The 15832-nt window shown below is 39.7% G+C and overlaps 1 protein-coding gene across 7 annotated transcripts in view; it reads left to right on the forward strand.

Moving 5' to 3' along the window:
* Positions 1 to 826: 826 nt before the first annotated feature.
* Positions 827 to 15832, forward strand: part of BAZ1A (bromodomain adjacent to zinc finger domain 1A) — a 93562-nt gene continuing 78556 nt past the window's right edge. For 2 of the 7 annotated variants that reach the window (XM_082384053.1, XM_082384057.1), the window contains exons 1-3: positions 1401 to 2482; positions 2947 to 3117; positions 13189 to 13467. In XM_082384053.1, the coding sequence (XP_082240179.1) occupies positions 3005 to 3117; positions 13189 to 13467 (392 nt within the window). In that variant the 5' untranslated portion in view covers positions 1401 to 2482; positions 2947 to 3004. Of the gene's footprint in view, positions 2483 to 2946; positions 3118 to 13188; positions 13468 to 15832 lie in introns of all 7 variants that reach the window. The other 5 variants (XM_082384058.1, XM_082384055.1, XM_082384059.1 and 2 more) reach the window with 5 other exon arrangements.

Here is a 15832-nt window from a genome sequence, read left to right on the forward strand (position 1 = left end):
TCATCTCTTACCTACAAGACTGTACATTTTTTGAGGCCAGGATACATTTATATTGTATCCCTTACATGAGCTAGTACAGTGTCTTGGCACATAAATGGAGGACAAATGTTTAACTGAATTAAATTATTAAAAATTTAAATTAATTTGTTTCTCCTTTTTTCCTTTGTGATACCCTAACTTTTATAGTTTCCTTTACAATATTTCCAATTTTTTTTTACACAATGTCCTATTTTATGACAGTATCCTTTACTTTCTGAATACAGCAATGAGCTTTTCACTCTCAAAAGTCTAGAAGTAGTAGTAAAGCAAGGAGGTGATCATGATACCAAAATATGAAATAAATATTAGGTAAGTTTTTAGTAGTAAATATGTAGGATAACTTTAAGAGAAGTGTTACTTTGAGGTAGCTTAGGTATGCTATCAATTTGATCAAACATTATAAACATATAAAAACTAAACCTTTTAATATATTATTTATAATTTACTAAACACGTTCTGAAATAACTATGTATAACATTGGTTAATTATCATAAATTAAAATAAATCCTATGTATGTAACTCAGAGAACCGAGTTATGATGGTATTGAAATCTGAGTATGGTAGTAGGGACATTGAGATGATAGTATTTTGAAGTAGAATAAAATTTCCATTTTAGGTTAGTATAAAAAAAAGAATCCAGTTGTTAAAAAATTTGTATTTAATAAAAGTAAAATCAACATTACTATTTTTGATGGTGATTCTAACAAGATTATTTTAGCAGCTTAGCAAATAGTGAGATCTAAGAAAGATAAATACTATATAATCAAATAAAATTTCATCTATTTTTAGCTTAACAGTTAAGGTGGGATTTTGAATTGTGAGAGTGATGCTTCAATATCAGTTGAAAATTATCTATCCTCCTTGTCCCCATTTTTTGTAGGCTCTAAGTTTTTCACCTGGGAAATTACTTTCTATGAAGGGAATTCTATATTGTCACTCAGTGTACTAGTTGGAGGCCAGTTTAAAACACCAAATCTTTGCATGCATAATTTTTTGAAGACCTTATCCAGGCTAAGGAATATACTTGCTACTCAGAGCATTTCCAAGCCTCTTTGACTTCTGTATCTGTACACTAAGGTGCATTAATTTTATTAATGATTTTTGAATCACAAAATTTTATTTTGCTAGCCACCATAGAAGTATCTTAAAAGAAGTTTAAAAATAATAACTCTTGAGATTGGGATAGATTCCTTACACTTTCTGCTCCAATGCACATATGTACTTAATTTGAAGATACAAAGATGATCCCACATTGTTTTTACAACTGAGATCATTTCATAGTATTAGTAATTAGTTACATCCTTTGTTGAAGGACTTCTTCAAACTTATTGTCTTTTAGACCCATTCTTACAGGTTAGTCTACAAATAAGCAAATGTCAAGGGCAGTAGCAAAAATGACCATTTAATACAAAGCTGGCAAACATTTGGAGTTATTTGTAGTTTTGAAAACTTTTTACTTCAAAAGTCACACGTATTATATGCATTAAAATTAGTTCCACAAATGGAAATCATAGATATGGGACAGTTGTTTTAGGGGAAATTTCACTAGTAAATTCATAATCTTTAAAATTCTGAGTGATTGAATTAAATACTGATCCCTTGCATAATATATTCAGCGGCGTATTCTAAATATTACTTTTTAAAGGTGTGGTTTTTAGTTTTAAATATCAGCGGGTCCTATAGGCATGATGACATTTTCTGACGTATACTTTCTTGGTCTTTTCCTGTGCTAAGACTTTGAATTGTCCTAAGTATTAAAGAGCACGGTGTCAAGAAAGGTATTTTCAAGACGAATGTTTACACAAGCAAAGTATTTTTTTAGACAGGTGAATTCTAATTCTGAAGAAGAAAATTTCAAAATACTGTTCACTTCTTATTCCTCATCTCTCTTCCCATCCTTAAAATACAAGTTAAATCTTAATTGGAATCCTTTTCCCATTGTGGAACCAAGCGCTGGTGTCAGACTTGAAGAGGAAGGCTTTACTTTGTTAGCTATTTGTTTGAAACCCCAGCGCTCTTCCCAGATCTTTGGGCTGATAATCGCAAACATGGAGGATGCTTCTGATTCTTCACAAGGGGTTGCTTCATTAATTAATAATGTAGCTCTCCCAGGCTCTCCGCCGTCTCTTCCTGTATCAGTGACAGGCTGTAAAAGTCATCGAGTAGCCAATAAAAAGGTAGAAGCGAGAAGTGAAAAGCTCCTCCCAACAGCTCTTCCTCCTTCTGAGCCGAAAGTAGATCAGAAACTTCCCAGGAGCTCCGAGAGGCGGGGAAGTGGCGGTGGGACGCGATCCCCCGCGAGGAGCCAGGCCGTGGCAGCTGGAGAAGCGGCGGCCGGCGGCGCGGCGGGGCCGGCGAGAAGCGACCCCCCGGGGGGACAGAGCCTCCCCTCGCCGCCTTTGTAGTTGAGAAGGTGGAGAAGTGGCAGCCGGCGTGCTCGCAGGTGAGGGGCTTGGTGTGGTCGCTCGGGAGCCGGCCGGCGCCGGCAGAGAAGTGTAGGCGAGCGGGCGAACAAAGCGGAGCGGCGCCGGGGTCCGCCCGCAGCGAGCTCCCTCGCGGCGTCGGGCCGGCCGGCTGCGCGCCGAGCACGTTGTGAGCCCCGCGGCCGCTGCGGCGGCGGGCAGGGAGCGGGCGCTGGGGGAGGGGGCCGCTGCCGCTCACGCACCGCCTGCGCGCGGCGGGGCGTTCGGTCCCATTGTGAGCCGGCAGCCGGGCGTGCGGAGGTGGGGCGGCTCCGCTGGCTCAATACCCCGACCGCGACAGGAGCGACCTCGGCTCGGGTGGCAGCCGCGGCGCGTCAATCACACAAAAGGCAGTCGAGCTTCCCCCGGCGCGCGGACCGGCCCACGCCGCCGCCGCCGAGCGCTCCCCACCTTACCGGTTTTCCTTTCCCTCCAATTTTGATAGGGAAGCGGGGCCGGCGCGGGCGGCCGAGGGTCCGGGTGAGCCCGCGGCCGGAGACGAGATGCCGCTGCTACACCGAAAGCCGTTTGTGAGACAGAAGCCGCCCGCGGACTTGCGGCCCGACGAGGAAGTTTTCTACTGTAAAGTCACCAACGAGATCTTCCGCCACTACGAGTAAGGGCCGGGCCGGGCGCGGGGGGTGCGAGGGAGTGTGGGGACTCCCTCCCCAGCGTCCTTTTGTCTCTCTCCTTTTCCAAGCCCCGGGTTTCTGGCGGGGCGACTGGAAAGTGACGGGTGGCCGCGGGCCCGCGTTTCTCTGGCCCCCGCGTCCGACACGGTGACTGCGCGGGGCCCCCGGGAGGCCTGATCGGCCGAGGCGTGCGTGGGGAGAGCCGGCCGGGGCAGAGGAGGCTGGGGTCCCTGGCCGGCCGCGGGGACAGCTTCTAGTCGCGGCAGCCGCCCGGCCGCCGAGCGGCGGAAACTCCCCGCCTCGCCCCTCCCCGCCGCGGCCACACGCGCGCTCCGGGGCCAGTTCCGGGATCCCCGCCCGGCGGCCGAGGGGATTCCCGCTCGGGTCAGCGGCATGGAGTCGCGGTCCCCCGGTCCGGGGAGGGAATCCCTGCCCCCGGGGGCAGGAAACGGCCGGGCTGGGCGTCGTTTCCTCGGTCGGGAGTGGAGCCTGACGTTGGAGCTGCCCGGGGTAGGGGCGGGGGTGGGGTGGGAGCGGAGTTGAGACTCCGGGGAGGGGGCTCTTCGGCAAGCCCGGGACGCTAGAGCCTCCGCCGGCCGCCTCTGGTCCGGTGCGGCTAGGCCTCGGAGTGTGCGAAGCGAGCCGTGCGCTCTGTCACCGCCTCTTCTCGGTGACTAACTCCTGGCCCTGGGGAACTCGGCGTCTCCGCCCCCGGGAGACCGGGTGAGGAAGAAGTCGGGACTGGGCGGGGGAAAAGGAGGGGGAGAGAGCAGGGCCCTGGGCGCCCCCTCGTTTTCACTTTTGCGTAGCCCGGAGCGCGGCGGTGGGAGTTGGGGGAGGGGGCTAAGACAAGTTCAACTCCAACCCCAGCCAGCCTCCTCTTTATCCCCCTGCGCTCGGGGCCGCCTGACATGTGCCACTCGCTTTTGTTTTGACAAGAATCCGGAGCTGCTGCCTGTGTAGTTTCAACCCCTCAATTTTTAGTCCCTTGCCTGGTTTATCCCGAGAGATCCCCTTGTCCCGTGACACCAAATAACGGGGCGTTTTAGAGCTCTGTGTGTAAACAGGATCTCCAAGTGAGAACCTGAATTGATCAATCGCTGAAACAGCCTGATCCTCCCTTTTTCTTACGCTTTATCCTCTCCACTCAGAAGGAGTCCCTTTGTGGCTTAGAAACCAAGTGTTATAGCAACCAAATAAATTGGGTGTAGGAGGCACCTTTTCTGAGTGGGGGCTTGCTGGAGGGAGGGCGTTAAGCAAACTCTGCACCTGTCTGAGAAATGACTAGTGAAGTTAGAAAGGACAGTTCCTTTGAGCTTTTATTTTAAGCAAGCCTTCTTTTTTCTTCGGCTCCACAGAAGGAGTTACACGTAAACATGTCATATCTAGAGAAGTTTTTCAGCAGACAGTACTTTTAAATAGGAGTGCACATCTTACTCTGCTCCTGTACAGACTTGTTTTGTTACTCAGAGTTCAGTCTTATAACTACCTAAGTGAATTTGGATTAAGTAACTTGACAAGGATGATGTCTTATTTTTAAAGAAGATTTAGGTTAAAATCCTTGGTAATTCTGAATTTTTTCAAGAAGTTGTATTTAAAAGTGCCAACAAGATAGGAAATGGGCTTAAATTTAAACTTTTCTGCTTTTATGTAAGCAGTCTTATCTTTTTGAGACACTCCTCTCACTTTAGAAGGGAGCATAAATATGGCCCCTAGCCTCTTTGAATTTGAACACTTTTCAGATACTTAGGTTCTTGATGATAAAGGAAGAGATTTTTGGTATTCCAAACCTACCTTCCATTAATGTTAAGGAACTGTGTCCCCTGTAGTCTTATGACATTAAAATTTAAATGTTTTGTTTTCTCTTTGCTCTGTGCTGAAGCGTTTGGGTTTTTGGAAATTACAAGCAGTTTAGGAGAGGTGATTGGTTTGGGAGCAAAGATATTTAATCATTTACCCTGACCAAAGCAGAACTACTGATGTTCTTAGCTATTAACGTTTATGACTTGGAATTGGCATAAAACTGGAAGAAGACTGCCATTTAATTGTGTTAAAATTTGGATTACTTTCTCTTAGATGATTACAAAGAGATCTTTCTAAAAATACATTCATGGTGGATGCTATATGGTGGTCTGCAGATGATGGTAATCTGACCCTTGCCACAAGTCTGGAGAAACTATGAAGGAAACATCTGTTTTCACTAATTCGTTGAATCACAAATTGGTTTATGTGAATTTGTTTGAAGATTATCCTTTAAGTACATTATTTTGAATATTTTTCTTTTGTATTTGTCTGAAGATCACTATGCTCACCTATTTGCTCATGTTTTTGATTTCTTGAATATAACTTTCTCTAATCAGTCTCAAAAGAGTTTTACTACACCTCCGCACCTTTTTCACTTCCCAGCATAATGCAAAGTAACTGCCTCTAACTCTGGTTACTACAGGTTGCCAGTGACCTTTTAATTGCTAAATAGTGTTTTGTGTGTCTTACCTGATATTATAGCCTAACACTTCCTCCTTTGTCCTTCTAGCAGCAACGGTCACCCTCCATTTTATCTAGTGTAACATCTGCAGTTATTGCATGGTAATACAATGTATTTGTTGCATCACATTTTCTCTTTTCCTAGACCCTGAATTCTTTGAGACAGGGACTATGACAAAGATGGTTATTTGGTGATTATACAGTTCAAACTCCTTCATTTTGTTTTTGTTTTTTTTAACTATATGCTCTTTAACTAATTGCTAGCTCTTGTTTGACCTGCTTTCCATAAATAAAGAAGACTTATTAAAAATAGCACATTAACTGTAGGTGAATGCATAAAGTGCAAAAGAATGAAACTGGGCCACTGTCTTACACCGTACACAAAAATTAACTCCAAATGGATTAAAGACTTGAACATAAGACCTGAAACCATAAAACTCCTAGAAGAAAACATAGGTGGTAAGCTCCTTGACATACGTCTTGGCAATGATTTTTTTTTTAATTTGACACCAAAAGCAATAAAAGCAAAAATAAACTAGTGGGTGGGACTACGTCAAACTAAAAAGTTTCTTCACAGCAAAGGAAACCATTAACAAAATGAAAAGGTAGCCTACGAAATGGAAGAAAATATTTGTAAATCTTATATCTGACAAGGGACTAATACTCAAAATACATAAAGAGCTCATATAACTCAATAGCAAAAAAAAAAAAAAACTTGATTTAAAAATGGACAGAAGATCTGAACAGATATTTTTCCAGAGAAGATATTCAGAGAGCCAACAGGTGCTATACATCATTAATCATCAAGGAAAGGCAAATCAAAGCCATAATGAGATATCACTTCACACATGTTAGAATGGCTGTTATCAAAAAGACTAGAAATAACAAGTATTGGGGAGGATGTGGAGAAAAACAAACCCTCATGCGCTATTGATAAGAATATAAATTGGTGCAGCCATTATGGGAAATAGTATGGGGGTTCCTCAAAAAATTACAAACAGAACTGCCATATTGATCCAGCAATTCTATTTCTGGGTATTTATCCAAAGAAAATGAAAACACTAATTCGAAAAGATATATGCACCCCCATGTTCATTGCAGCATTATTTATAATAGCCAAGATGTGGAAACAACCTAAGTGTCCGTTGATGGATAAATGGGTGAAGAAAATGTGGTACATATACACAATGGAATATTATTCAGTCTTAAAAAAGAATGAAATCTTGCCATTTACAGCAATACCTATGGACCTCAAGGGCATTATGCTAAGTGAAATGTTGGACAGAGAAAAGCAAATACCATATGATCTCACTTATATATGGAACCTAGGGGAAAAAATATAAGAAAAACGAAGCTCGTAGATAAAGAGAACAGAATAAAGTGCATAGTTTAATCTTTTAAAGGAAATAAAAATTTATTCTGTAATTTAGTTAGCAGACAACAATTTTGTTTAAAAAATTTTTTTTTCTTTTTTTGTCTGTGGATTGTTCAAATAAGGAGCAGTCAAGTCTGAATACCAGAAATTCTAGATTTGTGGGCTAGGAAAATGGTTTGTATTACCTAGTGACTTTAATCTCCTTAATAAAATGACTTCTTTTTTTAGGCATTTAGACTCTTGGAATTGGAATGTATTTCCCATCTGTGAGTGAATCACACTTTTCATATACAGTGTAGGAGTCTCTTCCACAACATCGCTGACAGACCAGCTTATGTTTCAACCTGGCTGTCCAGTGAAAAGTGTTTGACTAATTTATAAAGCATCCTGTTTTCATTGTTCATCAGCTCCTCACTTGTTAATTCAGTCCTTTCAACTGTCCTCTTTTTACAGATGAGGAGGTTGGGATTGAGGAAGGAAGAGTAAGTCCAAGATCAGTTCAAAAACTACCTATCTAGCAATTGGTGACACTAGAGTTCTCACTCACATACCTAAGACTCTAGAGTTTGTGTTCATATTTACCATCACGTAGTGCTCATTATAGAGTATTCTTCCTAATATTTGTTAAAGTTTGCATAAGTATGCACCAAAAACATAGGGGCATTGCTTGGAATTCAAGCTGGCTGCCTAGATCTTTGTGTAGGTACCATTATCTACAGTCTGCTCAGACATTTGACTTTTTTTACTACACTCCCAAGTGATTAAATTCTAGATACTATATGTAAAAACCAGAATGCCATTAATTTATAGTAGGGAAAAATGCCCTTCACATAGACCAGTCCCCAAACTGATAATCAGCTATGTATGAAATCTAGTTATTATCAGAAGGCCCTTTCATGAGAATAGGGTTTTCAAGGAGAGTAGGATAATCTTAATAGCTAGCGTCTTCAAATTAGATGTTCAGCTCCTCTTTAGGAATAAGTCTGCCACATGGCCCAGGTATTTGGGTCTATGAGTCCTTTTTCTGTGGATGGTATAACAGAGATTCCTAAATACTTTTTTTTTTTTTTGCGTTTTAACCTTTTATCTGCTTAGCAGGCTACCATTTTTCTTTTCTGCAGACGGAATATATCTATCAGTTATCTATAACACGCCACTCTAAAACTTAGTGGCTCAGACAGCCATGCATTTTGTTTGCCCACTATTCTTTGGGTTGCCATTGTGGTTTCTGCTCGTCTCTCTGTGCTCTTTCATTTAGGTGAAGTCAGATGAAGTCAGGCTTGGCTGAGGCTAGATGGAGTAAGAGGTGGCCTCAGTCATATATCAGGGACCTCAGCTGGGATGGCTTTTCTTTGTGTGTGTGTGTTTTCCAGCTTCATTCAGGTATAATTGACAAATAGAATTGTAAGATATTTAAAGTGTGCTATGTGATAATTTAATATACTGGGATGGCATTTCTCACCATGTGGTCTTTCATCCTCAGAAAGCTAACTTGGGCTTCTTCTTCCTGAGACCTTGGTCTCAGGGTTCCAGGAGGGTGAGAGTAGACATCTGTCAATGTCATTTCTGTATTTTGTTGGTCAAAGCCAGTCTCAGGTCCAGCCCAGATTCAAGGGGTGGTGAAATAGACTCTACCTCTTGTGAGAAGAGTATGAAAGTCATTTCTTAGGAGCCTGCACACCTTCAACCCTCTTTGCAAATAGTCTACCACTATGCAACTGATAAGATTTTATACTTGGGTCATCCAGATTGGATTTTGGATGTTCACTGATAATCCATCTACAGTTAATTCCTTTTCCTACCCTCCTTCCCAATGCCAAACTTTCTCTTCAAAGATTCTCAGGTCTTATATGTGTTCTTCTGACATTGTTGCTCTATCATACAGGTTATTCTTCTGTGTATTCTTCTAGGATCTCTCTGCGAATAGGGTACCTAAACAGTAAGAATTGATATGTTTATTGAGTGCACATATAGTATGTTGGGCATACTGTATTATTTAATTTTCATATTAACTGTTTATGGAACACATTGTCCCCATTTTACAGAAGGGGAACCAGGTTCAGTGAAGTTTGTATAAATTACCCAAGTCATATTGTACAAGTGACAAAGCTGAGATTCAGATTCTTTCCTTTCTTCTTCCCATTCACATGTGTACTTTCTCTTTTTAGATACACATAAAAGTAAATGTGGACTGCCAATGAGAATATATTTGCTTATTCTTGACACTGTACTTTGGAAAGTCTTTGGAGATGCTGAGATAATTTGTCCCCCTCTAGTGAGAAGTGAATGTATGTCTATAACACAGCGGCATAAATCACATATGTGCTGAGGAGCCAGTGTAATGGAAACATAGAAAATGGAACTGATAACTGCTGGGGAATTGAGGAAGCCCTCAGATAGGAGATAACGTCTGAGTTGGGTCCTGAAAGATGGAGCTATGTTTCACCTTTGTTGATTTCTACTTAAGGCTTCAGTGTCCAGATTTTAAAAATCTGTATTGCTATTCCTCACCTTAATGTCACCTGCAGATTTTAAGAGCCTGCCTTGTATGTCACTGTCTAAGTTTGTCTGAGGCAGCACTAAGTAAAGTGCAAAGTAATAGTAAAATGTTTTTTTAAACTAAGCTTTATAATTGAACTTTCCCCCTCACCATTTATGAATAAATGTAATAAATGTAATTTTCATCTAGCAGTTATTTCTCCCTATAAGGCATGTGTAGTCTGCCATGCCCATGATCACCTAATCTCCTGCTCTTGTAACCCCTTCAGTGAAGGAAATTGTTAGAACAACCCATGCTGTCTTTTAGCAATTACTACTTTTCTAAGCTTATAAACCATACTTCCCTTCTCTTGCATTACCATATGCTGTTTTAGTCAGGAATTGTGTTAGTTTTTAACCTATGGCTGCATTTCTCAGTTACTAATTATTTTGTAGACAGAGGAGTTTGCTTATGTCCCTTAGATCTCTTCTGCAGTATTGGGCTGTATCTTTCTTACCTTGTTTTACCTCTAGTTAATACATTTTGGGCCATTAAGTAAATAGAGTATGCTTTGCATTTATCTTTTCTGAATTGTATTTGGTTTCTGGTTTTTATGTCACTTCATTCTTAATCTTCTTCTCTTAGGTTTTTAGTTTTCCAAATACCCAGCAAGTTAACAGTATGTTGCCCTTTGTTCCTTAATTTGTTGACTTTATTTTAGAAGTGTGTTCTTACCAGTACTTGACCTGGTAACTCAGAAGCAATTTTTCCTTAAGAAATAATGGCAAAGGGCAGAGGTCATCAAACTTGTTCTTAAAGGGCCAGATTGTCAATATTTTAGGCTTTTCAGGCCATTAGATGTGTGCTGCACCGACCCAACTCTACAGATGTAGTGAGGAGGCAGTCATAGGCAATACCTAAAGATGTGGGTGTGGCTGTGTTCCAATAAAACTCGAAAAACAGGTGGAAGTCTGGATTTGACCTCCGGGCCAGTAGTACGCCCATCTCTAGTAAAGAGGATTGTTGAAGGAATGTAGCAATAAATTGGAGACATACCTGTATTAGTCTAAACTGATGTAAAATAGTACTTTGTATTTTATTAAGTTTTACAATAATAAAAGTGTGCTTCTTGTAAAATTTTCGTTATTTATATTCTTATAATATTGAAATTGAAGAGGCACTGTAACCTATCCCCTAGAGTTCAGCATTATTAACAGAATCCTACACATTTGAATGTGTATGATGAATGGGTGAAGAGCAGAATATAGAAGTGGAAGTAAGTGAAGGTATATAATGTTAGAGATGGTGCCATGATGAATAGGGAGTGATGAATAGGGAGAAGTAGCCTTGGGCTTTAAAATGACCACTGTGAAAGAAAATTCCAATAAAAATTAATTTTAAAAAATGGCCGCTGTGGTAGTGTGTCCTGCCTCCCTCCTCCTGAGGGTGGATCTTTGTGCACAGCAGGGCTATAATGTAAGACCTTTGTAGGGTAGATAGACACAAAGGAAGCATACAGAACAAACACTTTGCAGGAGGCTATGGGAACCTGGGTGAATAAGGGTAGCTGTACTGTCTCTGGTTACTGTCTATCCACATGTTTAGTGGAGGTTTGTGGCACTTGTACCATTCTTCTCCTTGGTATTTTGAACAATGGTAACAAATCTAAATAGTGTTTACTGCAGCTCAGTCTAAAGTCTGTCTGCCTGCCATGGCACCAAATACCCCAGGCTATCAAATACCCACCTGCTATGGCTAGAGCTGTGCTGTCCAATGCAGGAGCCATTGGTCATTAAGAACTTGAAATGTGACTAGTCAGAATTAAGATGTGCAGTAAATGTAAAATACATACTGGATTTTGAAGACTTGGTACCAAAAAAAAAAAAAAAGTAAACTATTTCAATATTGATTACATATTGAACTATTTTGGAATATATTGGGTTAAATAAAATATATTAATTTCATTAGTATTTCTTTAAAAATTTTTAAATGTGGTACTTTTCTTGATATTTTGTGCCTGCCTCTCCTCCTTCCCTTCCTCTGAATTCCCGAAGGATATCTGCCTCTGTTTTGTAAAGATAATCACTTTTTACTTTGTATTTTAATGATATACACCCATTATCTCCATTACTAAAGGGTACATACTTCAAAAGGATTTCCCTTGTACTGAATTAGTCATGTAAGTTGGCATATGTATATTATCTCTTTAGATCTCATTTATGTTAAGGTATGATTAGTTTCTCTTTACTTCCATAGATTTCAGTTTTTGTTGTTCTCGTAGAATCTACAGACAAATTTGCAAATGAAACTATCTTAATGGAATTACTCCAAATCTTCTTTGGACATCAGACTACTACAGGGGTAACCTGTACAGATATACTAACAAGGAAATAAACATGTAACAGTTTTAATAATTTTTAGAACGATGAGAAGGAAAGGGGAATTTCAGGAAGGAGAAAAAGAGAATAGTGAATTATGTTGGTTACATATAACTGTTGAAAAGTAGACTGAAATATAGAGGCAGGCAAAATATTTACCCATATCTTAACCACTTAGAGGCAACTACTGTTAATCTTTTTGCATATGTCTAACCTTTTCTGTTTAAAAAATATTTTTATTATAAAAACAATATGAATACATGCTCATTATAAAAATTCAAACAATATGGAAATATTTAGAATAACAAATTTTCCTCTTTCTTCCTTCCCAGTCCCTCCCTTTCTCCATAGGGAACATCTGTTTATGGTATTTGTATAAATACGAACATTTGCACATTTTTGCTATTATTATAATTAATGCATATGGAATTATGTCATTCAGTGATTTTTTTTCTCTTTAATATACCTTAGAAATCTTTCCATATAGTAGGTCTCTCGCATTTTAAAAATAACTGAATAGAGTTTTGGAAAAGAAATTAGGGCTTATAGTAAGAAATCCCAACAGTGCAGAAAAGCACTGGGTAGAATGGTCCCTAAGTCCCATCCCCATTCTGTAGCTGTTACCTTGATTTTTTGTATAACATTCCAGGAATATTTTACGCTTCCTTAAGTTATCTTTCTCTACTTTCCTTCCTTCCTTCCTTCTACCCTTTCTTTTTCTTCCTTTCTCTTTTTTAATTTTAACACAGGTGGGACCGTATTATATATATTGTTTGGATAAGCTTTTACTCTGAAAAAATATAGGAGGGAAGCAGACTGGAAAGTTGTTTTCCCTGTTTACATTATTTAAGAACTCTCCTTCTGTTTCATGACTGTGATTTTTCATTATATGAAGTACTATAATTTATTTAACTTTTCTCTTATTGTTTGATGCTTAGATGTCCCAGTTTTTCACTATTATGTTAAAGCCTTTCAAAATTCATAGTTAAGTGCTTGAATTGACAATGTTTTGACTGCTTTGGAACAAAAAGCTTAAAAATTAGAAGGAAAAAAGAAAGGTTGAGTTTATTTTGTTTCACTTCAGTTTCAAAACTGATAGAAATCAAAGTCCAATTTTGGCTGAATGTACCTGTAAATTGCAAAATATAAATGTCTAGTTTAAATATACTTTTTCTTACGTTTGTAATATTAATGTGTAAGTTGACCAGTTACTAAACTTTTGTTTGAGTTCTATGATTCTGTGTAAAATTTTGCAATAAAGGAACAATCCTTTATCAGCTTTTAATGTAAAATTTGTGAAATGATAGGTAATGGTTTTTTGTTTTTGTTTTTTCATCAGTGACTTTTTTGAACGAACCATTCTGTGCAACAGTCTGGTGTGGAGTTGTGCTGTGACGGGTAGACCTGGACTGACCTATCAGGAAGCACTTGAGTCAGAAAAAAAAGCAAGACAGAATCTTCAGAGTTTTCCAGAACCACTAATTATTCCAGTTTTATACTTGACCAACCTTACCCATCGTTCACGCTTACATGAAATTTGTGATGATATTTTTGCGTATGTCAAGGATCGATATTTTGTTGAAGAAACTGTGGAAGTCATTAGGAACAATGGTGCAAGGTAAAGTACTTTTAATTTTTTCTTTTGTTATACATACATTCACATTGATCAAATTCAAAGTACACACAGGGATGAACTGAGGAAAAGCTTACCTTTTACTATTTTCCACCTACCATGTTACCCTTCCCCAAGATAGCCCTTGTGTTAACAGTTTCTTATGTATTTTTCCAAAGCTAATTTTTATAGAGACCACCAAAAACATGTACATATGCGCGCGTGCACACACACACACACACACACAATCTCCTGCTCCTTTCAACGCGAAAGGTAACATACTGTAGTTTATACCTTTTTTCACTCAACATATCTTGAAGATTAGTCCATTACTTTATATAAACCACCTTCCTTCTCTTTTTTATTTACTGTATGTTCTATTATATCGAAGTTTCACCTTTATTTAAGAGTAAAAAATCTTAAAGATACCTACTGTGTTCTCATTACGTTACCTATTAGTTTAAATATGCCTGTATTTCTTGCTGGGTTTTAGTAGTTCTTTGATAAGATGAAAACTGAATTTTATATACTCTACTAAGTTCTCTTCTCTTTTACCCAGGTCTTCAAGAAAAAAGTGGGGTTTTCATATTGCAAAGTTAAATTGAGTTTATCTATGGCACTAAATTAAAAAGTATCATTGCTTTCCTGAAATCTTAAGCATTTATGATTGGCTAGTCACTGATATTTATTACAGTAATCCTTATTTGCATTAAAACTTTTTATAGCCTCCTGACTTTTGAGGCAGTGACTATTTTGGGATACTTTTTCCCCTTTGTTAGCCTGAATGAAAATTTTTTTCTTTTTGAATTTTATTTTTTAAATATTTATTTATTTATTTATTTATTTATTTGGCTGCATTGGGTCTTAGTTGCAGCATGTGGGATCTTTCGTTGTGGCGCATGGGCTCTTCTTTGCGGTGCGCGGGCTCAGTAGTTGTGGCACACAGGCTTAGTTGCCCCGCAGCATGTGGGATCTTAGTTTCCAGACCAGGTATCGAACCCACGTCCCCTGCATTGGAAGGCTGATTCTTAACCACTGGACCACCAGGGAAGTCCCTCTTTTTGAATTTTAAACTTTAGCAGTCAAAACTTACTATATATGTTCTTTTTTTTAAATTTATTTTTGGCTGTGTTGGGTCTTCGTTTCTGTGCGAGGGCTTTCTCTAGTTGCGGCAAGTGGGGGCCACTCTTCACTGCAGTGTGCGGGGCCCTCACTATTGCGGCCTCTCTTGTTGCGGAGCACAGGCTCCAGATGTGCAGGCTCAGTAGTTGTGGCTCACGGGCCTAGTTGCTCCGTGGCACGTGGGATCCTCCCAGACCAGGGCTCAAACCCGTGTCCCCTGCATTGGCAGGCAGATTCTCAACCACTGCGCCACCAGGGAAGCCCCACTATATATGTTCTTAATTATATGTCAATAATTATGTTCTTTATTATCTTATTTTGGAGAATCATCATGAGTTTTTATGTAATTTCAGAATAATGTCTTTAATATAATCCATTTTAGTTATTAAATGCTACTCTGCATGAATCTTAAAAAGCCAGGAGGTGTTTATATTAAGATCTGAATTCGCTTGGATTTGATTTTGGTGAAGAGTTGAAGAAGTTCTTTTTTTAATTGTAAAAGCAACAAATGGTAAAAATTGAAGGATTTTTCATTTGTCTCATGACTTTTGGGAAAAAAAATCTTTATTTTCAAGAGGAAAGATTGATATGTCACCAGTAATCCCACCGAGAACATACCAATCTGTATCACCAAAAGGAATAATAGGGCCTGTTTGGGGACCAGGACAATTTTTTTTCTCCTTATAGTCATTGTTTTATTTGACTTATGCCACAAGTGTTTTCTAACTTAAAAATCATTGGGATACGTTAACCTTTAACATTAGGTTAAATATTGCTTACATCTAGAAATATAGTTGTTCAGTGTTTTTTGTATAGCTTTTTTTGGTTGTACCTTAAAAATGGGCTTCAGATAGTTGTAGCTTTAATGACAGTAGTAAACTAGGGTACATTGTAGAAATGGGAAATCTGAGAGTCACAATTTTATTGATTATTCATTAGAAACATACTTCTTGGGACTTCCTTGGTGGCACAGAGGTTAAGAACCCTCCTACCAATGCAGGGGACATGGGTTGGATCCCTGGTCCGGGAAGATCCAACATGCTGCGGAGCAACTAAGCCTGTGCGCCACAACTACTGAGCCTGCACTCTAGAGCTGGTGAGCCACAACTACTGAGCCCTCTTGCCACAACTACTGAAGCCCATGCGCTTAGAGCCTGTGCTCCGCAACAAGGGAAGCCACTGCAGTGGGAAGCCCGCGCACTGCAACGAAGAATAGCCCCCGCTCGCTGCAGCTAGAGAAAGCCCGCGT

This window comes from Balaenoptera borealis (genome assembly GCF_965194805.1).
Source record: "Balaenoptera borealis genome assembly, chromosome: 3".
Lineage (NCBI taxonomy): Eukaryota > Metazoa > Chordata > Mammalia > Artiodactyla > Balaenopteridae > Balaenoptera > Balaenoptera borealis.